General features: G+C 39.1%; 1 protein-coding gene across 1 annotated transcript in view; it reads right to left on the bottom strand.

The window, feature by feature from the left end:
* Nucleotides 1-22,927, bottom strand: part of LOC124712378 (protein still life, isoforms C/SIF type 2) — a 568,005-nt gene that overhangs the window by 29,217 nt on the left and 515,861 nt on the right. The window contains exons 15-17 of the mRNA XM_047242673.1: nt 16,458-16,634; nt 16,008-16,195; nt 294-838 (exon numbers count right to left, since the gene is read on the bottom strand). Coding sequence (XP_047098629.1) covers nt 294-838; nt 16,008-16,195; nt 16,458-16,634 — 910 coding nt within the window. The remainder of the gene's footprint in view (nt 1-293; nt 839-16,007; nt 16,196-16,457; nt 16,635-22,927) is intronic.

The raw sequence follows: 22,927 nt of genomic DNA, 5'->3' as shown, positions 1-22,927 counted from the left end.
CTTTCAGAATTTCAACTTGGTAATGCCACTTTTCAAGACTCATTATAATGGAGACTCAGAAAAATGTATTACTTAATTTCAAAGAAACTGAATTTTTAATGACCTTATTGCTAAGAAAATTGACTATCTGTGCTTCTGCTGATATTCTAGGTGTTCATATTCACTTCCTGATACTTCAACAATTAAACACGCAGTAAAATCTTCTTTCTATAACTACACATAATCAGTTCAAAATTCCCATTACTACTGGAATTATAATTTAATTTAGTAGATTAAATTTTAATACAACTCACCAGCACCATCACTAACAGTCTTGCTACGTGCTCGGAAACTGCTAGGAGTTTCTTGGGAACCACTTTCACCAGTTCGATCAAGATTGTCATAGTCAATGTTGCCAGCCGAGTGTCGCTGAAGGCCCTTTGGTGGTTTCTTTGGCTTTCCCAAAGTGTGTGATCCCTGCAGAATTACTACACCCTTGCTAGATGTTGCCTGTTGCTGTTGCTGCTGCTGCTGCTGTTGTTGTTGTTGCTGCTGCTGCTGTTGTTGTTGCTGCTGCTGCTGTTGATGATGTTGCTGTTGCTGCTGATGTTGCTGCTGTTGATGACTGTCTCCACCAGAAGACCCACTGCCTCCAGTTCCACTCATACTGCTAGAGGCAGCACTTCCTGCCGGAACCTTAGTGGCTGTACCACTGCTGGGTGTTGCTGATGTTGATGCAGATGACACTAGAGCCCCAGATCCTGATCCTGGCTTCGTTGCAGGGATGCTCATATTACGAACACTCTCACGAATTATTTGGCGAATAGTTTTCAGGAACGCATTTCTGAAGTCTGCCGTGCTATAAAAGTAAGAGAAATGTTGAGAAATTAAATTTGGTTACTCAGTATACAAAGTGTCCACATGAAACTACAGACTTTTACACTTTGACAAGTTATTCAAGAAGTAAAAAAGAGTTTCCTTGTAAAACCTTTGTAATCCAAGTAAAGAAAACTCCTATAATTAAGGGAGATATAACAGGAAAACAGGACAAGAGTGAAATCAATAACACAGTAATTCATACAAAAATGACAGATGAAATGTAATAGTTGAGGATGAACTGGATGAAGAGAAAAGATTATTATGCTTAGAAATGCAAACTGCAAAAAGAACTAGTAGAGAGGTGGGTACTTTAAAGTTTAGACATTTCAGATGATGCCAAAGGCATGGGGGATAAGATACAAGACAACTGCTTGCATAGCAACAAGAAGAAAACTATGACAGAAAGTTGCAATAATCAACAAAGAAGGAGAAAGAAATTAAGAAACACCAGTAAAGTAATATTTTTTTAAAAAAGTTCAATCTTGTGTAATTTTGTGTAGGAAGGGCACTGCTATTAGGGAAAGAAGATCAGTGGAGCACAAATAGCTTTAGCAAATAAATGATTGATATGATGGCATTTCTCTTATAACTGGAACTTTGAGGATGAATAGAATAGAATAGAATAGAATATTTTTATTAGCCTTTCAGTGTTTTTCATACAATTGGCTTCGTCAAAGTTTACAGAGGGCTTTAGTTTCAGTACAATATTCAAATAGTTACAGAAAGTGAAGAAAAGGAACTAAAGACCTTTTCTTCAGCATTATGTAGTTTTATAAAGTAATTAAATACACACAAAAGAAAAGAATCACACTAAATAACTAGCTTATATAATATCAAAACATTTTCTTCATAACTTAGGTAAAACATATATTTTGATGATTAGTTTCTAAGAATTCTTCAGTTGTATAGAATTCGTTTTTTTTAGCAAGGTTTGCAATGTATTCTTATATTTATTTAGTGTTACTGTACGAGCTGAACATGGTAACTTATTGAAAAATTTTATGCTTAAATACTTATAGTTATTATGGACTACAGCAAGTCTTGTGGAAGGCAAGTCCAGCAGGTGACTGTTTCTTGTACTGTGTGCATGCACATCACATCTCATGTTCAATTTTTTCAGATTTTCTCGGGCATATATTAGACAGTTATATATGTACATGCTTGGCACGGTCTTTACGCCAAGAGATTTAAAATAATTTCTGCAGGACTCACTGGGTGCTAACCCCTCCATGCACCTGATTGCTTTCTTCTGCCATCTGAAAATACATTCAGCCCCCGGTGAGTTACCCCAAAGCAATATTCCATATTGCAGTTGGGAATGAAAAAAAGCATAGTATGAGTGGAGTAGCAATTGCTTGCTCACACTGTTTCTTAATTTATACAATAAGAAAAGTACTCGTGCTAGTTTACTACATAGATAATTGGTATGTCCTTCCCATGAGAGCTTTTGGTCTATGATTAGCCCAAGTAATTTCACTGTTTTGTTTTCAGTTTTAGTTACTTTGAGATTAAATATTATTTCTTCTGTTTTTGTTTGATTTATGCACAGCTGGTTAGCCTGACACCAGTAATTAGCCATTTGCATCATTTCTCTATTTTTGTCCAGTACACTCTGTAAGTTCTCTCCTGTACTTATTAATGTCATATCGTCAGCATATAGTATGTTCTTACACGGTATGTAATTCGAGAAGTCATTAACATAGACAATGAACAGAAATGGTCCAAGAACAGAGCCTTGGGGTATTCCTCTTTGTATAGGGAGTATTTCTAACCTCTGCTTATTTGCATACACAAGTTGTAACCTATTGCTTAGATAAGATCTCAATAGTCGGAGTGTGTCATCTTCAATGTCATAGTATTTTAACTTTTTGATGAGTATGTCATGTGACACCGAGTCAAAAGCTTTACTTAGGTCAATAAGTGTTCCAGACATTGATACCCTGTTTTCATACCCTTCATAAACATTGCTTACCAAAGCTTCTACTGCTTTTACAGTTGATAGGTGTGACCTGAAGCCAAACTGTTGTTCATTTAAAATTTCGTTGGTTTCAAAATACCTGTATATCTGCTTATGCACACAATTTTCTATTAACTTGGATATGATTGGTACTATTGAAATGGGTCTGTAGTTATTTGGGAGGTTTCTTTCACCTTTTTTTATACACAGGCAATGTAACTGTGAGCTTAAGACAGTCGGGGAACATTCCTTCATCAAGTACTCTGTTTGATAGTGAGAGAAGTGGCATTTCAATTTCTTTTGCTAAACATTTAATGATGAGATTACTGAGTCCATAGTAATCTTCTGTTTTGGAATTACTTAATTTGTTTATTGACTCATGAATATCATTTAATGTGATTTGGGTCCAAGTGAACTACTCTCTTCTTGTCTGTTTTGCACAAGTGAGCAATGCTTCTGCATCGGAGGCAGAATTGATGGGTGGGGTGGTGACGCTATTTACAAAATATTCATTGAGAATATTGCAGTCAATAGGGATACTCCTTTCTTTATTGGTATTATTTATTTCCCTTTTAATGAGAGTTCAGGCAGCTTTACATTTATTTTTATAATTTAAAATATATTCATCATTTGCACAGCACTTAGCATTTTTTATTTCTAGTCTGTAAAAGTTTCTCATTTTAGTGTAATTTTCCTTGTCTCTATCACTGTTATGAGATTTGTCTTTCATAATCATCAGTAGTATTCTGAGTTTGTTAAGTTGTGGGGTGTTCCACTTGTTAGTATTTTGTTGCTTATGAGTAATATTACTCTGGTACCTTTTGGTTACCAAGGGGCATGTCATTTCTACTATATGCTTGATCTCTGTCAGGAAAATGGAAAAACATTTATTAATCATTTTCTTGTTATCCATTACATGAGTCCAATCCATTTCTTTTAACTGGTTTATCATTTTGTTTACATTGGATTCACCTAGAATTCTATATGTCACTTTTCTCTCTGTAGAACTGAAGGCTAACTTTTCTATTTGAAGCCATAGCCCTGCATGATCTGATATTCCTAATTCTATTACATCACATTGTATGGAGTCTCTTTGCACATTGTTAATTATGTTATCAAGGCATGCGTTCAGTCTAGTGGGTTTTTCATTGAGACAGTAATAGTTTAATGACTTCAGAGTGTTAATCATATGAATTACATTTTTTCTCTTTGCCCTTATATCTATGATGTCAAAGGACACACAGGTTGAGAGGAAAAAGAAATGAGACTGATGTTTAAAGAGTACAAAGATAAGCAAATGAATGGAATTCATCATAGGAAGGAGAGGAGAGCCTTAAGGCACAAGGCAGACATCAGTGGGTCCAAATAATAATAAAACAGTTGAGCTGATAAATTATTTATGGAATTATCTACATTGATATTCTGTGAACCACTGTGAAATGTATGACAGAAGGTATTTCCCATTGTACCAAATATATGGTTTCTCCTCATTCAAATTGCATGTGGGGTGTGGGAAGAAACATTACTCACATACTTCTATCCACTCTGTAATTACATCAAATGAATTCACAATTGCAAATAAGGACTACCATCAGCTATGAAATGGAATGATGACATTGAAAATTTGTGCTGGACTGGGACTCTAACCTGTATTTCCCACTTATCGCCAGCAGTCCCCTAACCATTTGGCTATCCATGCATGACCCACGGCCAGATCCAAACTTCCACATGCTGTCAACCATGCATCTACAACCTGTACTCATACATCCCTTATGTATCTTCCCATACAGGTCAGATGTCGTACTTGAAAGTCGCTTGTCTGCTATCGGCAAATAAATACGATATTGCAGTGCTTGTGTTATTCTGATTATGATGCCTGCATGTACAAAGGAACAGGCACTGCGGTGACCACAGCCATTACAAAACGCATCAAATGAATTCGCATTTGCGAATGAGGGCTGCCATTAGCTGTAGAATGGAATGGCGACAACGAAAGTTTGTGCCGGACTGGGACTCGAACCCATAAAAGCTGTGGTCACCACAGTGCCTGTTCCTTTCGACATGACTGCATGGAACTTTGCATCATAATCAGAATAACACAGGCACTGCAATTTCGTATTTATCTGCTGATATCAGGAAAGCGACTTTCAAGTATAATGTCTGACCTGTATGGGAATATACATAATGGATGTACAAGTATAGGTCTTAGAAACATGGTTGATGACATATGGAAGTTTGGGTCTGGCCATAGGTCATGCATGGATAGCCAAAGGGTAAGGTGACTGCATGTGATAAATGGGAAATCCGGGTTCAAGTCCCAGTCCGGCACAAATTTTCATTGCTGTCATACCATCCTACAGGTGATGGTAGTCCTTGTTTGCAATTGCAAATTCATTTGATGTGGTTCATAACGGCTGTAGTCGCCACATTGCCTGGAATGTCCAAAGGAACTTTGCATCATAATCCGAATAACAGAGGGACTGCCATATCATGTTCTGTAATTAGTTAAATCTTGACTTCTTGGTCTCTATGGGAGCAACACATGGGGGACTGTAGTATTATCTTGTGTTTATGACTTAATACTGGATATTGTAACTTTATAACTAGGCTTTCATGGGATAGCCGGCATCTCTCTTCAAGTTTCTGCCAGTCCAAATATGACAGTATTTCTGTGGCACTCTCCCATGAGTCAAACAAACTGCGAGCACTTGTGCTGCCCTTCTTTGTATACATTCAATACACATGTTGGTACTATTTACTATGGGTCCCACACATTTGAGCAAGTTTTGAGGAGGGGTCACAATTTCCTTTGTAGGCTGATTGTTTCATTTGCAAAATACAGGGAAAATGCAAAGTGTGTCAACTGCTTTGCCTGCAATTATGACTATGCAATCATTCCATTTCCTGTCCTCACAAACTGTTACGTCTAAGTATTTACTGGGATGAATAGCTGCAAGCATGATTGGCTGATATTGTAGTCATTGCATTTTATGAACTGGACAATTTTATGTAATTGAGGAGTCTTTTTGGATAGTACTTCTTTATAGATAACTGCACCACTACAAAAAAAAAAAAAGTCTGAAGTTATTAATAATACTGTTCGCCATCAATTCAATGGTTACTTCCCCACAGTGGCAGCAAACACCTGACCCACCAATAAACAACCAAATACAGATGAATTACATCTGCTTGTGCAGAAACTGCATGCACTGCCAACAGACATTATTTTTAAAAATGCAGGCTCTAGAGCAATTACAGAATTCATCAGATTGCTAAAAAGTTGTAAGTCTGTCTCCCAGGGTGATCTTTCCAGCAGAATATTGAGCCTGCCACATCAAGAAATGTGTGAGCCACAGTTAAAGCCAGTATTAGCTAGTGGAGCCCGGCATCAACTGATTTTCCTTCAGGCAAAATTTTGGCAATAGTGCAACGCACACAGGTGTGCACGAGACAAAGCAGAGAACAGTGTGAGCTGAGCAACGGACTAGTACACGCATGTCTCCAGGTGTATGATCCTGCTTGTCGCAGGCCACATGGTTTGAGCTCACCACAATGCATACGTGATTACATAGATAGCACTCTCTATTCATCCTTCTCGTTACATCATGAATGCCACAAAGTACACAGCAACATGTATTTATGCTGCGTTCATTCTGTGTATAGTTATTTCTGAGTAAATTATTATGTTGGAGATGAGCCTCTGTAATGAGGAAAAGCTCAAAATAAGACACACACAAAGATGATGTGACTTACCAAATGAAAGCGCTGGCAGGTTGATAGATACACAAACGTACACACAAAATTCAAGCTTTCGCAACCAACGGTTGCTTCATCAGGAAAGAGGGAAAGACAAAAGGATGTGGGTTTTACGGGAGAGGGTAAGGAGTCATTCCAATCCCGGGAGCGGAAAGACTTACCTTAGGGGGAAAAAAGGACAGGTATACACTCGCACACACACACATATCCATCCACACATACACAGACACAAGCAGACATTTGTAAAGCAGACATTGGCCTTTACAAATGTCTGCTTGTGTCTGTGTATGTGCGGATGGATATGTGTGTGTGTGTGTGTGTGTGTGTGCGAGTGTATACCTGTCCTTTTTTCCCCCTAAGGTAAGTCTTTCCGCTCCCGGTATTGGAATGACTCCTTACCCTCTCCCTTAAAACCCACATCGTTTCGTCTTTCCCTCTTCTTCCCTCTTTCCTGACGAAGCAACCATTGGTTGCGAAAGCTAGAATTTTGTGTGTACGTATGTGTTTGTTTGTGTTTTTATCGACCTGCCAGCGCTTTCGTATGGTAAGTCACATCATCTTTGTTTTTAAATATATTTTTCCTGCGTGGAATGTCACGTGGGAAAAATTATATATAAAAACAAAGATGAGGTGACTTACCGAACGAAAGCGCTGGCAGGTCGATAGACACACAAACAAACACAAACATACACACAAAATTCAAGCTTTCGCAACAAACTGTTGCCTCATCAGGAAAGAGAGAAGGAGAAGGAAATACGAAAGGATGTGGGTTTTAAGGGAGAGGGTAAGGAGTCATTCCAAGCCCGGGAGCGGAAAGACTTACCTTAGGGGGAAAAAAGGACAGGTATACACTCGCACACACACACATATCCATCCACACATATACAGACACAAGCAGACATATTTAAAGACAAAGAGTTTGGGCAGAGATGTCAGTCGAGGCAGAAGTGCAGAGGCAAAGATGTTGTTGAATGACGGGTGAGGTATGAGTGGCGGCAACTTGAAATTAGCGGAGATTGAGGCCTGGTGGATAACGGGAAGAGAGGATATATTGAAGAGCAACTTCCCATCTCCGGAGTTCGGATAGGTTGGTGTTAGTGGGAAGTATCCAGATAACCCGGACGGTGTAACACTGTGCCAAGATGTGCTGGCTGTGCACCAAGGCATGTTTAGCCACAGGGTGATCCTCATTACCAACAAACACTGTCTGCCTGTGTCCATTCATGCGAATGGACAGTTTGTTGCTGGTCATTCCCACATAGAATGCGTCACAGTGTAGGCAGGTCAGTTGGTAGATCACGTGGGTGCTTTCACACGTGGCTCTGCCTTTGATCGTGTACACCTTCCAGGTTACAGGACTGGAGTAGGTGGTGGTGGGAGGGTGCATGGGACAGGTTTTACACCGGGGGCGGTTACAAGGGTAGGAGCCAGAGAGTAGGAAAGGTGGTTTGCAGATTTCATAGGGATGAACCAAGAGGTTACGAAGGTTAGGTGGATGGCAGAAAGACACTCTTAGTGGAGTGGGGAGGATTTCATGAAGGATGGATCTCATTTCAGGGCAGGATTTGAGGAAGTCGTATCCCTGCTGAAGAGCCACAATCAGAGTCTGATCCAGTCCCGGAAAGTATCCTGTCACAAGTGGGGCACTTTTGGGGTTCTTCTGTGTGAGGTACTGGGTTTGAGGGGATGAGGAAGTGGCTCTAGCTATTTGCTTCTGTACCAGGTCGGGAGGGTAGTTGCGGGATGCAAAAGCTGTCTTCAGGTTATTGGAGTAATGGTTCAGGGATTCAGGACTGGAGCAAATTCGTTTGCCACAAAGACCTAAGCTGTAGGGAAGCGACCGTTTGATATGGAATGGGTGGCAGCTGTCAAAATGGAGGTACTGTTGCTTGTTGGTGGGTTTGATGTGGACGGATGTGTGAAGCTGGCCATTGGACAGATGGAGGTCAATGTCGAGGAAAGTGGCATGGGATTTGGAGTAGGACTAGGGGAATCTGATGGAACCAAAGGAGTTGAGGTTGGAGAGGAAATTCTGGAGTTCTTCTTTAGCATCTTTATATAACAAAGATGCAAAGATGCTGTGACTTACCAAATGAGAAAGCACTGGTAGATAGACACAATAAAAAGCACACAAACACACACAAATTTCAAGCTTTCGCAACCCGAGGTTGCTTCATCAGGAAAGAGGGAAGGAGAGGGAAAGACGAAAGGATGTGGGTTATAAGGGAGAGGGTAAGGAGTCATTCCAATCCCGGGAGCGGAAAGACTTACCTTAGGGGGAAAAAAGGACAGGTATACACTCGCGCACACACACACACACACACACACATACACACACACACACACACACACACACACATATCCATCCGCACATATACAGACACAGGCAGACATATGTAATGGCAAAGAGGTTTGGCAGAGATGTCAGTCGAGGTGGAAGTACAGAGGCAAAGATGTTGTTGAGTGACAAGTAATGTACGAGGGGCGGCAACTTGAAATTAGCAGAGGTTGAGGCCTGGTGGGCAATGGGAAGAGAGAATATATTGAAGGGCAAGTTCCCATCTCCGGAGTTCTGATAGGTGGGTGTCAGTGGGAAGTATCCAGATAACCCAGACTGTGTAACACTGTGCCAAGATGTGCTGGCTGTGCACCAAGGCATGTTTAGCCACAGGGTGATCCTCATTACCAACAAACACTGTCTGCCTGTGTCCGTTCATGCGAATGGACAGTTTGTTGCTGGTCATTCCCACATAGAAGGCTTCACAGTGTAGACAGGTCAGTTGGTAAATCACGTGGGTGCTTTCACACGTGGCTCTGCCTTTGATCGTGTACACCTTCCGGGTTACAGGACTGGAGTAGGTGGTGGTCGGAGGGTGCATGGGACAGGTCTTACACCAGGGGCGGTTACAAGGGTAGGAGCCAGAGGATAGGGAAAGCTGCGATTGTATACCTGTCCTTTTTTCCCCCTAAGGTAAGTCTTTCCGCTCCCGGGATTGGAATGATTCCTTACCCTCTCCCATAAAACCCACATCCTTTCGTCTTTCCCTCTCCTTACCTCTTTCTTGATGAAGCAACCTTGGGTTGTGAAAGCTTGAAATTTGTGTGTGTGTTTGTGTGTTTTTTATTGTCTCTATCAACATACCAATGCTTTTGTTTGGTAAGTTACAGCATCTTTGTTTTTATATATTTTCTTTCTATTATATATGTGTATGTGTTTTCTATTCTGGAAGAAAGACTTTTTGTCTGAAATGTTAAATGTGTAGCAGTCCTTTTACTGTGCATATCTGCAACTCAGCTCCTCTTCCTTGTTGTGAGTAGCAATGTATAATTTTCATAATATTGTTGTTATTCCATTCTTGATTTTCCACTGTTAGTATATTGATACGATTACCCTTATGCTATCTGGGTAATCAATGAATGACTCTTGGCACATGTCCTGACAGAATTAAATATGCTGAAGTAACACCTGACTACCTCTTCCTCCACACTTATATCACTCATTCTGTCCTTATTAACAGTGCTTGAGAAAGCGGTCTATGGTAGAATACTGACTCACTTAACTGAGCAAAACATTTTAATTGGATCTCAATTTGGCTTTCACAAAGGGTTCCACATACAAGAGCACTGTAAGACCTCCCATATGAAGGGCTAGCAGAGCTATAAAAGAAACCTTTTCCTGTTGGTATATTATGTGTCTTTGTCAAAGCCTTTGTTTCTGTGGATCACAAAATTCTACTTAGCAAACTAAAGTGTTATGCTACATGGCATTCTTGTTGCATGGATGTAATTTTACCTCCATAACAGCAGAAAGTGGGTTTTATTAACATACTATATCTCAGGTATGAAAATAGATTCAAAATGGGAGAACATAACACGTAGCATGCCAAATGGGTTGGTACTGTGCCCACTCTTGTTTATAAGCTAAATAAATGATCTTACAATGACTTAAAACCTAAAATAATCATTGCTAAGCTTTCCTAATATTCCATATTAATGACAGTGAGGTCCCCTTTCAGGTAGAAAGATCACATCTCAGTTAATGCAGGAGTGTATTAACAACTTGAGACTCATCTGCTGTCCCCAACCATTATGGCTAATGTATTTTAGTTACATGTCTCTAATGACCTGATTATCAATGGAAAATTAAACCCTATTGTTAATTTATTCCTTTTCTTTTAAACAGAAAACCACAATCAACGGTAGCTTTCCATGAAGGCCACATACAAGTCATTTATACACTTTGGCTCACATCACTATTATTTGTGGAGTAGATGCTTTCACATCCTACAGTATTATAATTCAGGATGATGTCACGTGATCTCATCTTGCATTTTTTTTTCAGTTTTAAGTGATTTATGCCAAATGTTCCCCTTTCTTTCTTTCTGTTTTGTGCAGGGTCAATCTTTTTCCTTGTTAAAGAAGGACCCTGGTAGAAACATACAATTTAAAAACATTAGTCATACTTATCCACACAAGTTTATCTTCGACTTGTTTGCCAAGAGCTGTCATTGACTGTGTTCATTGCTCCCTCATACTAATAAATGGCTTGGCTGTGTGCTCCTTACTGTCTGCACACAAATGGATATCATGGCTACAGCTCTCATGCCTGGTCATGTGCTGGTTTTACTACATGGCCAAAACATCATAGAATGCAAAATGAAATGAGACAAAATAACAGCCAGTGCAGGAAACTAATTTATTTCAAGAAGTTTATCATGACCCTGGACCATGTTGTAACTAAAAAAACATAAGCCTTGGTTGAGCCTGTAATCATTAGTGACTGGACTAAACCATTAGCAATTTGTTAGAGCTATGTAATGATTTCAAGGGAACAATAAAGCTAAAGGGCACAAACGCTATTGACAAAACTACCTCATTATTTGTCAATATGATCTGCTTTCTGAGTTGATGGGTGTAAATACTTTTCAAAGATAGAACTTTCACTGCTTGCTGAGGTGTCAAACCAAGTACTGATAATCAACACTTCAGCTGGAATGTATCATTACAGAAAACTATCATTCAGAGAGGTTAGTGCATCTGTGAATTTCTCGAGGTATACCACATTTGCAACCTTCCCTAACACAATTGTTACTGGCGTTGATCGACAAGACCACTTGAACATCCTTGAGGTATTTTCTCTTGCTTCCAAGAAGCAGACCTTGAGTTGAACTTAAACAAGAATTAAATTCTCTAAGAACAAACTGAGTATACAGAATACATCTTGCAGTGCAACAGGCACATCAAATATCAATTTTTCCACTATTGAAACACTGTTGAAACCTAGTAATGCAACTGAGTTCCAAGCTTCTTGTATTTCTAAGGCTACTGACATCAAGTATTCACTGAACAAACCTCATTTTGACATGTTACTGAACACCAGATCAAGGCAATTAAAGGAAAGGCAAGGCAAAAGTCACATTCAGTTCCATATTTAGCAGACTACACTCTAGGCAAACCTTTGGTATTAGTAATTCAAGCCTCTCACTAAGTCTTCAGCATAGTGTTGGAACATACAAATCCTGATGGTATGGAGAAACATGGTGAAGGCTACAGTGTTCACACAGTAGACCTTGCTTCAGGCCAAAAGCAATTATTCACAAGCTGAAAAATGAGGCTTCAGTGTCCGTTACCTGCTTGAAAGATTTCATGTCTACTTGTCCGATACGAAGTTCAATTTAATAACAGATCTCAATTAACCAGTCATAAATATGCACTCTACTGCAACCAATGATCAAGCACTTGCCTATGTCTTCACAGTCATCTTTCCTGGCAGTAGCTAACAGTATATGTAATGACAGTTCCATCTTGTGTTTAGAATAATTTGACTTCTACTGCACTGATAACCTCAGAGTTGAGTGCCTGTAAACTCCTCTTCTGCCTTCTACTGCCTTACATAGCCAAAGAAATCGAAATGCCCAGTGCTTACTGTGTGCTTTAAATGCTAGGATGATGAAGGTAGTCAGCAAACTATGCAAATGGCAACACTTAAAGTTCTAGTTGTTGTTCTGGTCTTTAGTCCAAAGACTGGTTTGATGCTGCTCTTCATACTATGCAAAGCTTTTTATCTGCCAATAACTACTGCAATGTACATCCTTATCAATCTAATTACTGTAAACATATCTTGGCCTCTCCTTAGGGCTTTTATCCCACACACTTCCCTCAAATACTAAACTTGTGATTCCTTTATGTCCCAGAATGTGTCCTATTCACTGATAACTTCTTTTAGTCAAGTTGTGCCGCAAATTTCTTTCCTCCCCAATTCTGTTCAGTACCTTGTCATTAATTACACAACCTACCCATCTAATCTTCAGCATTCTTTTGTTGCACCATATTTCAAATGCTTTCATTCTCTTCTTATGTAGACTGCTTATCATCCATGACTACATTCCATTCCTATATCTCTCTGGAATCCAAACTGGCTTCACCAGTTTTTGATGGTATTATAGAATATATAAAGGGTCACACCCAAAGATGGCTAAATTCCAGCAGAATTGTTGCAAAGGATGGAACCCACCTCACACAGGTATCTGAAACATGACACTTGGTTCCGCACAGGTGCCCCAATCTGGGTGTGGTCTTGTGTCACAACAAGGACCTTTAACCTTTCCACCACAAGCACACTAAATTGATCAAAGTTTGAGCTATCGACAAGTCACTGCCAGTCTACAATTTACCAGGCCCAGACAATGCTAACTGGATACCCTAAATTCCAATCCTGGCCACATAGGCTAGGTGCTTATAACAGATAACACTGCCAGTCTCATGAAGTGGGCAGCATCTCAAAACTGTACTGTGAACCAAGCAGACTGCTTGTGCTTTCATCACACTGCAGCAGGTGTAAATTGGGGTGTTTCAAGTTCTATGTGCTTATTCCATGAGGAATAAAGGAATATTCAAGGATGCTGGTGTCATCAGAGCCCAAGGAAACAGCACAGTTATGTACGGAGCCACTGCAGTATGCATGCCACAGCTGGCAGTCCTAGGGTTCTTGAAAAATCACGTAGCCCACATCCACATATATGATAATTGCATACTGGCTGAAGCAGTGCTTTTTACGTTATTTTATTTATGGTCATCGAAGTTAAGCACTGTTGGGCTGGGCTAGCACTTGGATGGGTGACCATCCGGGTTTGCCAAGTGCTGTTAGCAAGTTGGGTGCATTCAGCAGTTGTGAGGCCAATTGAGTAACTACATGACTGAGAAGTACTGTCTCTGGTCACAAAGAACGACAACAGCTGGAAGTGCAGTGTGCTGGCCACATGCCCTTCCATATCCACATCCAGTGACGCCTACTGGCTGAGGATGACACGGCAATTGGTCGGTACTGTTGGGCCTTCGGAGGCCTGTTCAGAGTTACTCATGGTACTGACATCTGTTACCACTGATGTTCTTCCAACTGGTTCCTTCCACAATGACCTATGCTACATGCTTGTGTAATTTAACACACAGAAATAGTTCACAATGTCAGTTTGTGTCTATTAACATATCTGTTGGTTCATTTCACACTCATAAATGTTTCCCTTTGTACTGCAATCTATAGAAAAAATGAATATATACTCTATGACAAAAATGTGAAACATATGGAAGACAATGTCAATATAACTTCGTGCATGTCACACCATTGGCAAGTATGTAAACAATTAGTGTTGCAATTCTCTGTGACAGGTAGGAGCAGCCACCAGAGTGCATTAGTGTCATTCATTTTTACTGTCACTAACAGGCCAGTAGAGTGTGTAAATGGTGTGAACAATGTCAGATGTTGAGTAACCAGTGTGAAGGACACAGAGGTTCTGTGTATGCACGCGAGATCATTATCAGCACCTTACAGAGTTTGGGAGCAGTATCATTCTGAGTCTGCATTTGGCTGTCTGGCTGAATCACACAATATCCAGATTTGTGTGGCAATCAGACACGGCAGCAGCCTGATGCTGGACTGAATGGGAATGTGGGCAGGCATACTCTTCCTCAATATTCCAAATGAGCACATCTGACCACCACAAGGGATGACTGTTGTACTGTGTGCCAAGCACATTGTAACCCCTTCACATTTGTGCCTGACATACTAGAAAAAGTAACGGACTGCTTGCAACTTTCTGTGTCATCCTGCACCATTAGCTGGACAATGGAATTAATCTCCCACACATAGGGTGCTATTAACACTACAACACAAATGGCTGCATCTGAAGTGGAATTGTGACAGGAAAGGATGTACTGCTGACGAATGAGGTTGCATTGTGTTCAGTGATGAATTACGATTCTGTGCTACCCTAGATGACCATCTGATCTTGGAAGAGGTCCTATTCTTTCTATTTTTTGGAGTGTTACTCCTGGTGTCATGGTGTAAGGATCCATCGGTTAAGTCTTTAGGTCACAGATGGTAGTGGTTGGAGGAACTCTGATGGATATCACAGACATCTTGCATTTTTCCTCTCATGTGACAGTATTGTGGTGCCATTTTTCAGCAGGACAGTGCTCATCCATACAAGGCATGTGTCTCTATGAACTGTCAGCACGATGCTGAGCTACTCCTATTACCAGTCAAATACCTCAGATCTGTCCCCAATGGAACATGTGTGGGACCAGCTTGGACATCAACTCCTTCCCAGTGCCAGGCACAAATGGTGCAACATCATACTAATAAGTGGGCTCATACTTCCAACTATCCAGGATATCAACGACCAGTTACAACATTTGCAGGCTGGCTTGCCTCAGGAAAGGATACAATGGCTTTACGGCACCATTGCCAACTGAGCCAGTGCATGCATTCAGGTCAAAATAGGTGCAACTCAGTGGTCATACAGCCAAGTTATTTGTAAATTTGACTCGAATTTGTAACCAATGAAATAACAACACATACCCTCTCAACATGTCAAGTTTTATTTTGTTTCCTCCTCCCCTTCTGGGTGCTTCAATTCTTTTGTGAAGAAGTATAAGAAGAAATTCACAGGTTAAAAGAATTAGAGGTTCAGTCAAGATATTCTGATAAACCCATCAGAGAAAACTGTGCTTGTGGAAACTTGAAGCACAACTTTTCTGTATTACTGTATGTAGGTGAAAAATTATTCTGTGCACAGCTCAGTATGTGACTAGTAACTGAAGAGATCATGTTGGACACAGCAACCTAATAAATGCAAAAAGAGAGATAACACTTTCAGTACAGTCTGTTTGTTTGAAGAAGGTACTTTACTTGGCATAATTGGCCAGTTTTTCTTGCATTTTGGTAGAGTACAGCTATAATATAATAGTAATAACTTAACTAGCTGTAAAATTTATTTGAAGACAGATGTCACATCAGTACAAGATAACACTTCTTGCTATACAGTCTATTTATGTTTAAAGTAATTAGTTATGTTACAAATATGGGACAATTCAACTAGAAATCTTTAGGGAAGGTTTTTATTGGTAATGAAGCTGTCAAGATTGATATTAAGGTTACCTGTTAGAAAGAACGTAAACCTTTTCTGATCGCCTTTGTAATTGTGACCTAAGATGTATAAGTTCCCAGAGGAAATGTGAATCCATGTCCTTTGCTGAACTTGCACGAACTTGTACTTCAGTTACAGGAATAAGAACTTGGTATCGAATTATTTCTACTTCACTGGAACTGCCTTTGCTCGACACCCCCTGCATACAGCAAACAAAATTCATTAATCACACTATACCTAACTATGATAACAAAATGTTTGTAGTACAATGAAATTTTTAGAATACTGAATTAGAAGTTTTTTAATATATGTTCTGTACTATTAATAGAGGAAAAGATTGTTCATGAGTTTAAACACAAGGAATTGTTCAAGTATATACAACAAAAAACTGGTTTGTCTAATATATTACACTCAAATAATTAATGTAATGCTATTTAAAAAGCATTAATATGATTTCTAACCATTAGTTTCTTCTTCTGTCGCAATCGTTCCTTACAGAGGAACACAACTGCTGACTTGAATACAAAGCACATTGCATGGAGTTCAAGGCCTTTCTTTATTTTTCCTAGGAAGTCAGATATGTTCAACCATTCAACACCTCCATAATAAAGAAGATCGCCAGGTGAGAGATCAATTGGCTGAAACATAGGCACCACATTTGTTACTTACCAAGTAATTACAATAAAATTTTATTAAGTGTGGAACCTATCCAAGACTCTCAAATATAAAAGAAACAGTCACTCACAAAAGTAGTAAAATAACAACATCTAAACTATTTTCAGAGATAAAGTTCTTTCTGAAATAAGGAAAGTTGATGGCTCCCAGCATCAGTACTCTTTCATTCCCAATAAAAGGCTATCTGGCTGTAGCAGGCTGAGATAAACTTATACATGTTAGGATTTCACAGCCAGTATTTACATTGATACTTTTAGGAAAACCAGAATATGAACAATGTGGTAATAGTGATATCTTTGCTTTAAGGGATTAAACACTGATGCTAACAATGGTGCTAATGCTAACTTAATCCTTGTACATGACATGGCCACACTGAAAACTCATGAGAGATGGCATTACTGACATTTTTAATTCATTTAAACAGCCTATGCCTGGACACTGCATTTAATAGTAAAAAAGGAGAAACAAATGCAGAGTGCTATCAAATTAACTGTTACTGACTAATCAGGACAGTAAGATATATACAGGGTGATTCAAAAAGAATACCACAACTTTAGGAATTTAAAACTCTGCAACGACAAAAGGCAGAGCTAAGCACTATCTGTCGGTGAATTAAGGGAGCTATAAAGTTTCATTTAGTTGTACATTTGTTCGCTTGAGGCGCTGATGACTAGGCTGAAAACCAAACTACCCGAGGCAGCCCGTGACAGAGCACTTCATCACTGGCCTCCAAGAAGCCCTGATCTTACCCCCTGCGATTTTTTCTTATGGGGGTATGCTAAGGATATGGTGTTTCGGCCACCTCTCCCAGCCACCATTGATGATTTGAAACGAGAAATAACAGCAGCTATCCAAACTGTTACGCCTGATTTGCTACAGAGAGTGTGGAACGAGTTGGAGTATCGGGTTGATATTGCTCGTGTGTCTGGAGGGGGCCATATTGAACATCTTTGAACTTGTTTTTGAGTGAAAAAAAACCTTTTTAAATACTCTTTGTAATGATGTATAACAGAAGGTTATATTATGTTTCTTTCATTAAATACACATTTTTAAAGTTGTGGTATTCTTTTTGAATCGCCCTGTATTATCATAAATTCAAATGGCTGTTGATGTTTCTTGGTGCCCTGAATAATACTTTCTGCTGAAATTACTTTTTAGTCAGCACACTGACTGGTAACTATAATTTATTTTCCACCTGATGAACTGGTCACTGATACCAACAATCACTTAACTCATATGAAATGAATTTGTGCAGGTGTGTGGGTGTCAAGTGTAGTAATCTATGCAGACATGATGGAATTGAAATTTTGTGGTGTCAAGCTAAAGGAAGATATAAAGGCACAAAAAATTTCATTCAAAAACACACACTACTTTGTTTCTTTGGAGACAGAAAACAAATACTGTATGTTGTTGTTGTTGTTGTTGTTGTGGTCTTCAGTCCTGAGACTGGTTTAATGAAGCTTTCCATGCTACTCTATCCTGTGCAAGCTTCTTCATCTCCCAGTACCTACTGCAACCTACATCCTTCTGAATCTGCTTAGTGTTTTCATCTCTTGGTCTCCCTCTATGATTTTTACCCTCCATGCTGCCCTCCAATACTAAACTGGTGATCCCTTGATGCCTCATAACATGACCTACCAACCGATCCATTCTTCTAGTCAAGTTGTGCCACAAACTTCTCTTCTCCCCAATCCTGTTCAATACTTCCTCATTAGTTATGTGATCTACCCATCTAATCTTCAGCATTCTTCTGTAGCACCACATTTCAAAAGCTTCTATTCTCTTCTTGTCCAAACTATTTATTGTCCATGTTTCGCTTCCATACATGGCTACACTCCATACAAATACTTTCAGAAACGACTTCCTGACACTTAAATCCATACTTGATGTTAAAAAATTTCTCTTCTTCACAAGCGCTTTCCTTGTCATAGCCAGTCTACATTTTATATCCTCTCTACTTCGACCATTATCAGTTATTTTGCTCCCCAAATAGCAAAACTCCTTTACAACTTTAAGTGTCTCATTTCCTAATCTAATTCCCGCAGCATCACCCGACTTAAGTTGAATACGTTCCATGATCCTCGTTTTGCTTTTGTTGATGTTCATCTTATATCCTCCTTTGAAGACACTGTCCATTCCATTCAGCTGCTCTTCCAGGTGTTTTGCTGTCTCTGACAGAATTACAATATCACCATCGAACCTCAAAGTTTTATTTCTTATCTATGTATTTTAATACCTACTCCGAATTTTTCTTTTGTTTCCTTTACTGCTTGCTCAATATACAGATTTAACAACATCGGGGAGAGGCTACAACCCTGTCTCACTCCCTTCCCAACCACTGCTTCCCTATCATGCCCCTCGACTCTTATAACTGGCGTCCGGTATCTGTACAAATTGTTAATAGCCTTCGCTCCCTGTATTTTACCCCTGCCACCTTCAGAACTTGAAAGAGAGTATTCCAGTCAACATTGTCAAAAGCTTTCTCTAAGTCTACAAATGCTAGAAATGTAGGTTTTCCTTTCCTTAATCTAGCTTCTAAGATAAGTCGTAGGGTCAGTATTGCCTCACGTGTTCCAATATTTCAATGGAATCCAAACTGATTTTCCCCGAGGTCGGCTTCTACTAGTTTTTCCATTTGTCTGTAAAGAATTCATGTTAGTACTTTGCAACTGTGAATTATTAAACTGATAGTTCAGTAATTTTAACATCTGTCAACACATGCTTTCTTTGGGATTGGAATTATTATATTCTTCTTGAAGTCTGAGGGTATTTCGCCTGTCTCATACATCTTGCTCACAAGATGGTAGAGTTTTGTCAGGACTGGCTCTCCCAAGGCCGTCAGTAGTTCTAATGGAATGTTGTCTACTCCTGGGGCCTTGTTTTGAATCAGGTCTTTCAGTGCTCTGTCAAACTCTTCACGCAGTACTGTATCTCCCATTTCATCTTCATCTACATCCTGTTCCATTTCCATAATATTGTCCTCATGTACATTGCCCTTGTATAGACCCTCTACATACTCCTTCCACCTTTCTGCTTTCCCTTCTTTGCTTAGAACTGGGTTTCCATCTGAGCTCTTGATATTCATACAAGTGGCTCTCTTTTCTCCAAAGGTCTCTTTCCTGTAGGCAGTATCTGTCTTACCCCTAGTGAGATAAGCCTCTATCTACATCCTTACATTTGTCCTGCTTAGCCATTTTGCACTTCCTGTCGATCTCATTTTTGAGACGTTTGTATTCCTTTTTGCTTGCTGCATTTACTGCATTTTTATATTTTCTCCTTTCATCAATTAAATTCAATATTTTTTCAGTTACCCAAGGATTTCTACTAGCCCTTGTCTTTACACCTACTTGATCCTCTGCTGCCTTCACCACTTCATCCCTGAAAGCTACCCATTCTTCTTCTACTGTATTTCTTTCCCCCATTCTTATCAATTGTTCCCTTATGCTCTCCCTGAAACTCTGTACAACCTCTGGTTTAGTCAGTTTATCCAGGTCCCATCTCCTTAAATTCCCACCTTTTTGCAGTTTCTTCAGTTTTAATCTACAGTTCATAACCAATAGATTATGGTCAGAGTCCACATCTGCCCCTGGAAATGTCTTACAATTTAAAACCTGGTTCCTAAATCTCTGTCTTACCATTATATAATCTATCTGAAATCTGTCAGTATCTCCAGGCTTCTTCCATGTATACAATCTTCTTTTATGATTCTTGAACCAAGTGTTAGCTATGATTAGGATGTGCTCTGTGCAAAATTCTACCAGGCGGCTTCCTCTTTCATTTCTTACCCCCAGTCCATATTGACCTACTACATTTCCTTCTCTCCCTTTTCCTACTGACGAATTTCAGTCACCTGTGAGTATTAAATTTTCATCTCCCTTCACTATCTGAATAATTTCTTTTATTTCATCATACATTTCTTCAATTTCTTCGTCATCTGCAGAGCTAGTTGGCATATAAACTTGTACTACTGTGGTAGGCGTGGGCTTCGTATCTATCTCAACCACAATAATGCGTTCACTATGCTGTTTGTAGTAGCTTACCCACATTTCTATTTTCCTATTCATTATTATTCATTATTGAACCTACCCCTGCATTACCCCTATTTGATTTTGTGTTTATAACCCTGTAGTCACCTGACCAGAAGTCTTGTTCCTCCTGCCACCAAACTTCACTAATTCCCACTATATCTAACTTCAACCTATCCATTTCCCTTTTTAAATTTTCTAACCTACCTGCCCGATTAAGGGATCTGACATTCCACGCTCCGATCCTTAGAACGCCAGTTTTCTTTCTCCTGACAACGACATCCTCTCGAGTAGTCCCAGCCCGGAGATCCGAATGGGGGACTATTTTACCTCCAGAATGTTTTACCCAAGAGGACACTATCATCATTTAACCATACAGTAAAGGTGCATGCCCTCGGGAAAAATTACGGCCGTAGTTTCCCCTTGCTTTCAGCTGTTCGCAGTACCAGCACAGCAATGCCGTTTTGGTTAGTGTTACAAGGCCAGATCAGTCAATCATCCAGACTGTTGCCCCTGCAACTACTGAAAAGGCTGCTGCCCCTCTTCAGGAACCACACGTTTGTCTGGCCTCTCAACAGATACCCCTCCGTTGTGGTTGCACCTACGGTACGGCTATCTGTATCGCTGAGACACGCAAGCCTCCCCACCAACGGCAAGGTCCATGGTTCATGAGGGTAGCAAAAATACTGTATAGCTAATGGTAAAAGTAACATTTATTTATATGAAGGGAGAAATACCTGACAGCTTTAAATGGAAATGTATGATATATATTCCAAAGACCAACAGTGCAAAGAAGTGCAATCAGTGCAGAGCATTCAGCCTCATATCACATGCCTGAAAAATAGCAAGCAATATAATCTATCATTCCATAGATCAAAATGATCAATGATGATCTTGAAGGAGCTGTTGAATATGAGAGACAATACTTGCATTATTAGCAATTACACAAAAAAATTCTTGAGATTTAACACATCGATATTGATCATCTTCATACACATAGAAAAGATGTTCCACAACACTGACTGGAACAAATTGTTCAAGAAATGAAGAACATGGTAACTGACTATAGGGGCAAAATCATAGCCCTGCAACTCTACAAGAATTATAATGCAGTAATAGGGAAGACTGAACCACAGACTAAGATATTAAAATGAGTAAAGCCAAGATGAGGCTTATCTTCACTCTTATTTAATTTGTACATGTAAAATGCATTAAGGAATTTTCAGAACCCAGCCAGAATAGGAGAACAGTTGATGTAAGATGTGATACCACTGAGAAAGGAAGAAGTATAAGCAAGACTAACAACTTTTAGGTAGAGGAGGAAAAGATGATGATTTCCAGAAGGTTATCCTGTCTTCTTAATAATTAAACCTATACCACATTGCTGAGTGTTACTAGTGGCACTTATAACTTGCACGGTAAATGTGAATGTGAGATCCCGAAGTAAATTTTTTAGATTCGGAGATTCATTCATTCTCATAAAACTACTTGTAAACTACTCAAGTAAAAAATTCTTTTTGTTTGGGCTAGATTTTGAAATCCTGTTAAGATTGGGATCATAAGTGTTGGATTCTAACTGTCTGAACTAAATTCAGTGGCAAAGCTACGAAAGTAACTGGGGGTAGGAAAATTTTCTTTCTGGGAAGGAGCTCTCTATCCAGTCAACACTTTCTTTTTCTCTTATACAGTCTATAAAATATGTAATGGGCAATCTAAAATTACAGAAATTGTTAAAATTTTACTTAGGATTTTTCAGATTGATTTTTATTACTCAGAATTTAGTTATCAGTCTCCTGATGGTAAAAATGCAGTTTATTTAAAGAAAAATTATGAAATTATCATGTGTACAAAAACTTCTACACACATAAAAATTCATTGTTTTAAAATTAGCATTTGAAATCTCCTTCTTTTGGACATATGAAAAAATGATTTCCTTTCCCAAAACAACATTTTCTGTATAAAATTATTTTTTAAAGAATATTCCAAATTTTAAAGAATTTTTTTGTAAAAATGAAACAAATTTAAATAACCAATACTAAATTCCTATTTTAATATGAAATTTCTAAAAATATATATAATTTTGTCAAAGTTAATGTCATAATAAGAAAATTATTGTAATTAAAAAAGTTCATCTTTCAAGAACAGTCTATAAGGGAAAGCAATAATTACAAATATGAGCAATGCACCAACAATACTCTCATTTCACAATATGTATTTGTTCTGTAAACATG

This window comes from Schistocerca piceifrons, chromosome 8 (genome assembly GCF_021461385.2).
Source record: "Schistocerca piceifrons isolate TAMUIC-IGC-003096 chromosome 8, iqSchPice1.1, whole genome shotgun sequence".
Lineage (NCBI taxonomy): Eukaryota > Metazoa > Arthropoda > Insecta > Orthoptera > Acrididae > Schistocerca > Schistocerca piceifrons.
The sequence above is the reverse complement of the archived record's forward strand: the minus strand, read 5'-3'. Positions and strand labels throughout refer to the sequence as shown.